General features: G+C 36.4%; 1 protein-coding gene across 2 annotated transcripts in view; it reads right to left on the reverse strand.

Annotated features, from left to right (window-relative positions):
- The window catches only part of cwo (transcription factor cwo), a 44946-nt gene extending 41419 nt beyond the window's left edge, over nucleotides 1-3527 (reverse strand). For both annotated transcript variants that reach the window (XM_074095193.1, XM_074095192.1), the window contains exon 1: nucleotides 3203-3527. In XM_074095193.1, coding sequence (XP_073951294.1) covers nucleotides 3203-3255 — 53 coding nt within the window. In that variant the 5' untranslated portion in view covers nucleotides 3256-3527. The remainder of the gene's footprint in view (nucleotides 1-3202) is intronic.
- Nucleotides 3528-6287: the final 2760 nt, after the last annotated feature.

The raw sequence follows: 6287 nt of genomic DNA on the forward strand, positions 1-6287 counted from the left end.
CAAGCCAAGTTCAAGCTATCAATTTCACTTCAATGATGATTTACACGGTATACGATTTTGATTAACCTAACCTTCGATGTGGATTGAATTGTCACTCTCAAAGTTAGATCTTATCTTACATGTCATTCATTCATTATGGTAGAGTAATTTTATGATGATCCCTGTAACATTTACTTACAATATAGTGTCAAGAACTGTTTTATATTTAGTGGTAATTTGTCACCGCATGAAGGGATAACACGTATTTTATTGGTGTCTTATTGGCTACATACTATTTTTTTCGTAAGTATCCTCGTATTCTCGTGATAGGTTAATTGCGCTGGTTTTCCGTCCAGTTCCACTTTTCGTCCATCTGACTGAGCTGCTACAAGCAAGTAGTGTGTGGATACAAATAGTGTGTGTGGTCGTCATCACGCTAATATAATAGTAACGACAAAGACGAAGACATTTAAGCACCGTATAACGCAGCTTTTGAGTAGCGTTCATGAAGCTTTTAAACCTTTTACATAGTAGGTACTCTTTTTCAATACGTAACCAGAGGGTCGGATTATGCATTATGTGATACATATAGGTACTACGATAGTTCAAGTGTGGTTAGGTCAATCGATCAAGAAGTTTGTTGAATAAAACCTAAATGATTCAGCAATATTATTGAAGCACGTTTTCTCTTCATCTTTCTCCTTGTTTCTGATTTCTGTCGACGATCCTGATGACAACAGGTTATCTTATCGGGCTACGTGGCGAGGATCGCATCGCGTCACATGATTCATAAACATAAGTATCACACTGAACTGGATGTACGTATACTTATGCTTGCATGAACAACATTGAACTCGAGTGACGTAGCCCTTAAGGCAATAGCCCAGATGCAATGGCCATGAGAACTGTGCTGTTTTAAGCTTTACTGGTAACTTATTATATTAATATACGTGTTATTTTTGATTTCCGTTAACTTCAAAGGAACAGAAATATATAAGTTCAACTTTCTGCTGCATTATCGACCGACCCAACTTTCTTGAATCAAATGATTCTTACCCAACCATAGATCATTGTAATAAATAACCCAAAAAAGGTGTTTTGGTTAGAAAGTGTATAAAAGTAACATCAAAGCGGACAATAAGATTCTCGTTGGCGTTGGTGGTTGGGTCGGTACTTATACCGAAATCCTATTTTACTTCTTTTTGTTTTAGAGATCTCCCTCCTGTGTTATTTATTTTTTGGAAAATTACTCGACGAGGACTTTCTTCACGAATCTTTAGTTCACGTGTTTGCCCAAATCCTAGTGTGGAAGTTGTCTTGCCGTAATGGAGCAAGCTGTAAAACACGTTTATCTAATGGTCTGTATCACACATATCAGAGTATCAGTCATAGATATGATAGATATTACGATCAGTCCATATTGATCAATTATCACCACTCCTCTTTTAGTGGCCGGCCAGGAATGTTTGTTAATGTATTAAGTGAGTTTACACACTACTCTTAAGACAAGGATAAACTTTAGTGTATGGATCAACCAACCTCTTCACTCTCATAGTAGGGTAGATCCGGGTTTTCACAATACGAGTAAAATCATCCAAGTTAGCTATATGTGGATTGCGGTTTGCGGGGCTACCGAATGATTGCTACTCGGATGATTTTACTCGTAACGCGAGAATCTCTTAAATTGGCTAAAAGGGCGCCAATCTATATGGTGCCAACTGCCAATCATTTAATGAGGGTTCATTTTAGGATACTTTGCTCTTAGGGGTTTTTAACTTAAGATTGAGTTAGCATTGACTTGACAATTTTCCTTTTGCGATTGTTTTGCTTGCGTTGGGTCCAATGAAATATTTCAGTCACGTGCTTCGCTTTCCAACAAAACGTGATTCGCCGTCTTAGTAAGAACGCTTATATTATGTATAGGAAACTAGTAGGTATGGGGGCGCCGGGAGGTACATGATGCCCCAAAATCGCTGGTTAAACTGAAAATCTTAAAAGTTTAATAGGTTGATAGATCAGATAACAATTTGAATAAGTAGAAATTATGCATTTATTTCAACACATTTTTTCATATCCTGTTTTTCTTTATTTACAAGTTTGTTTGAAATGCAAAGTTTACAGCTGGTTAGATATGTCATGTGTGCGTCTAAAACAAATTTAATTTTTATGTTATACTCGGTTAGAAATTGACCTATTTCATACTCTTTCTCTCTTTCTTTCATTCTCTTAATAAATAATTGTTTGTTTCGTAAGAATTTATTTTATGCCATTGAAGTCCAGGTAAGTCTAAATTATGATTATTGATTATAATTATGAGCATTAATTATTATTCTTTAAGTACCTACTATATAAACACAGACGTTGGGTACTAACCCAATGGATTGAAAAAAAAATATACAATTTCTTCGGCCTGCCTTTGGCAATGACTGCACTCTAAATTGGCCGGTTAAGAGGTCAAGGAGGCGAGCTGTAAATACCGTAGGGTAACTGGCCATTGGGATTAACAAACAGTTCAGGTTTTATAATTGCATTAAAATTTGGCACATTGCCATATGGTTGGTTTTAGATACTTAACATGTTTTGATTTTTTTGTTAGATCATCATAAGGGCTAAAGTTATCCTACATTGGGTCAATGTCCCCCGAACTTGAGAGTATATTGTGTTAATAATTTAACGAACTAAAATGGTTTGGTTTCATGTAGAGAATAAAGACAAATCTATCGAAGAACTAGTGCTAGTATGGTCACCGAATAACTAATAGTACTAGTATGGTGTACTTAAGTTACAAATCATTAATGTATTGCAGGATTAGAGCGGTATGCCTACAGCGAGTAGGTAAGTATACCAACTGTTCCACCACCTAATAGGCATCTCCTTGAAAAAACATTGTTTTGTTTGTGTCAGATCAGAAATAAAATAACTTATGATTCATAACATTTATTAGGTCTTTTTTTTTTCGAAGAATTATCAACGAGTATCTACTTATTAATTGTAGATAGGTCATGATTTCTTTTCAAGCAAGAAGTAGGTGAAACGAGCGTAAAAGATACTTTGATAACAATAACCTGCAGACTTCAATATTATACAATATACACATACCTACCTGCTTTCACAGCCAAACCTTAAAAGAAATCCAAAAAGATACGTAATGTTCACGCCATGAAATCTTGCAGGTTGTTTTTCGCAATCAAAAGTATCAGCCCGAAGCCAGATTTTTACTTACTTTTCATATTTGACGGCATGCCCGTTCTCTGCCCAGTAATGCCTAGTTTCCATTATTTACGTCAAACTGGGATCACTATGTCAACACATGCACAATCGCGCAAATTAGCGATTGTAAATAAACCTTTCACACACTATACACAAAATAGTCTAAGTGAGGTCCTCGCAATCCATTTTTGTGTAAAGCACACTGTATATGGTTGTTGTTTTTCCGTTGACCTGCATACACAAAACGTGCGGCGAGTCGTTTTAGATTCGCGGTCACACACAGCCGTAACAAGTGAGCAGTCGTACTAAACTGACTTTAACGACTGAACTGAACTGAATGCCGGCCGGGTTTAGGCATATATAAGATTGCCAGACTAATATGCACGAATTCTCGAATAAAATCGACTGGATACAAGGAATAAAACTGTCGTTTATCCAATTTACTAAAAATATTTTAAAAACAACATCTTACCATCAGTATAAAAAAGACACTGAGCTATCCGCATACAGGGAAACCTTTAACCTATTCGAAGCCATGAGCACGCACATATAGATAGTGGGGTCTTCATTGACCACTAACCATTGGATCTAGTTATCTGACAAATAAATTATTATTATGAATACCAAATCTTGTAAAACTTTGTGGAGGGAAGCGGGGGATAGATCGTTCATTTACCTACGTAAGGAGAAATGAATTGAAGTTTTTGTGATAACTGATAAGTAAAGTAATAATGACTATTACCGTAAAAAGAGACAAATAATTTACTTACCTATTTCCTACAGATTAACCCTCAAGTGCCAGTAATTTCACCGGCAAATAAAATTGGTTTTCCATTGCTTTCTAATTGTCATCAAATTCCCGATTAAGTTCAAAACAAAATTCGGCAATGCTGATACCTTAGTACAGTGTTGGTAAAATCGATATTTGTCCCCAGATATTTGATGATATACGGGAATTCTTATACATCCGTGCATCTGGCAACCCAGGTCATGTGATGACGAGCGGCGTCAAAATATGGCGCGCTCGAGCACGGGTGGCGGAATGTGCGGCGCCCGCAGCCGGCCACGCTCGTCTGCACGTGACTCCAGCCCCGCCCCGCACGCGCCGCACTCCTGACTCGCCATATACTGCATTGTTATAAATTCAATTCACGTTTCGTGTTCCGTTCATACGCAAGTCGGAGTTGACGTATCGTCAGTCAGAATGTCAGAATACGTGGCCTGCCATCTGCCATGCCATTAACTAAGTTCAAACTTGGGCGGTTGGACGTCTTTGACAGCGATGACGATCAGCTACGAAATTTTGAAGTTTTTGTGGAGTTTACCAAATTTCTTACTAGGTAGACTCCAATTAGTATTTTCACAACTCCGTTACTGTTGTCTGTTAGGTACATAGGTACAAGATATAAAGCGATTCCTACTAGTCATGGTAGCTAAAAGATTTAAACATTTTTCAGCTGTTGATCTGGGAGTACGATTAAAAATTTTTTTTTTTTATCACAATTACATATTTAATTTTACAACCAATGGAAATATGAATTGGTCACTTGTTATGTAGGTACTTAGGAGCTTACAGATGGTAAATTCATAATTTCCTGGACTATAAAATGGTGCAAGAAAGTTTATGCCTTATACTCGATATGGACGCAGACGGTTTTCTTATACTTACTTGTTTTTATTTATTTTCACATGTGTGTATACGAGTATATGTCCTGTAAATTTGCAAGCCATTTTTTGACTACTTAATGGAATTGAGCTGAAATTTGGTATACTTATATGTATATCCGGTCCGGATATCCGGTCACGATACAATAATTTGGTAGTGAAATTCTGGTGGGACGCAGTGTTGCCACCTTGCCCAAAGAAAAATTAGCTAAACATACGGTAAAAAGTGGCGAGTTTCGAAGCTAAAAAATTTGGCCACTAAAAATTTTTTTCATAGCTAACTCTTTCGTAAAGGTGGCTGAAGTAGCAGCACTGGTGGGACTGCCAGGTGCGGCCAGGATAGTCTGCAGGATGAAACTTCTCAACGAATAGTTAATGGCACCAACTTAAAACTTTGCATTTACATTGTTTTGAAGACTGTACATATGATACACATGGCGTGATAAAAAATGAATCTACCTATCTATAAAACTAGAAAGATGAAAATAAAAAACAAAGTAATAGGGTAAACCACCCTAATATCGGCGCGTTTGACCTTTTTCTGTTTTAAAGTACTCATAATATCTCAATCTGTTATATAAGGTGTTAACATAGTTTTTTCCTATTGTGAAATTTAATTGGCTTCTTATTGGTGCGTAAAATTTGGAAACTAACCTAGTAGTTTAATTAATATGATTTATTTTATCAATACATTCCGATTTTCCCCAATATCCGCCCCTTTTGCCTAAAGCCGACCAGATTTTTTTCTTATATCGGCATATGCAAAATGTATGGCTAAGCACTGGTTTTAACAGTGAGCAGCAGTGAACAAAGAGGGCTTACCTAATCGAAAAAAAAAACATCATACATCGATTTGTCAACATATTATATTTTTACCAGTCTTTTAAATGATTATTGATTAGGTAAAATCGAGATCAAATTATTAAAAAACATGTAAATTTAACAAAATAAAATCAACATCTAAAAACACGTTTTAACACAATAAAATCAATGTCACAATATAACATAATTAGGTACACATACATAACATAAATTACTGCTGATGGAGAACATTGACGTATCTCTCGGAGTAATGATGTGAATGAAATGAATAACCAATCATTTCCAATTTGCATTTGCCAGTGCAGGATTTGCAATTATGTGGGCCCAGTGGTATTTTGTTCGGAGCTAAGTCGACATTCATCAGAAATTGTTCTTATTCACAATAGTTTGTAGGAATCTTAGGGACTCTTAAGCAAATGTTTGGTTTATTAAAACCAGCATTCAACTCGTCTCTGATGTAATCGGTTTCGGTGCAATAATCATCGTCAATAGCTTGTGCTTGTGCGGTTATCCGACCGACTGAGGGGATTCACAGAACGCCGCCATGTTGGTATTGTCTATTGTGTATGACATAAAGTCTATTTTGGTGCAATAACATCCTAACATTATTT

Source organism: Choristoneura fumiferana, chromosome 12 (genome assembly GCF_025370935.1).
Source record: "Choristoneura fumiferana chromosome 12, NRCan_CFum_1, whole genome shotgun sequence".
NCBI lineage: Eukaryota > Metazoa > Arthropoda > Insecta > Lepidoptera > Tortricidae > Choristoneura > Choristoneura fumiferana.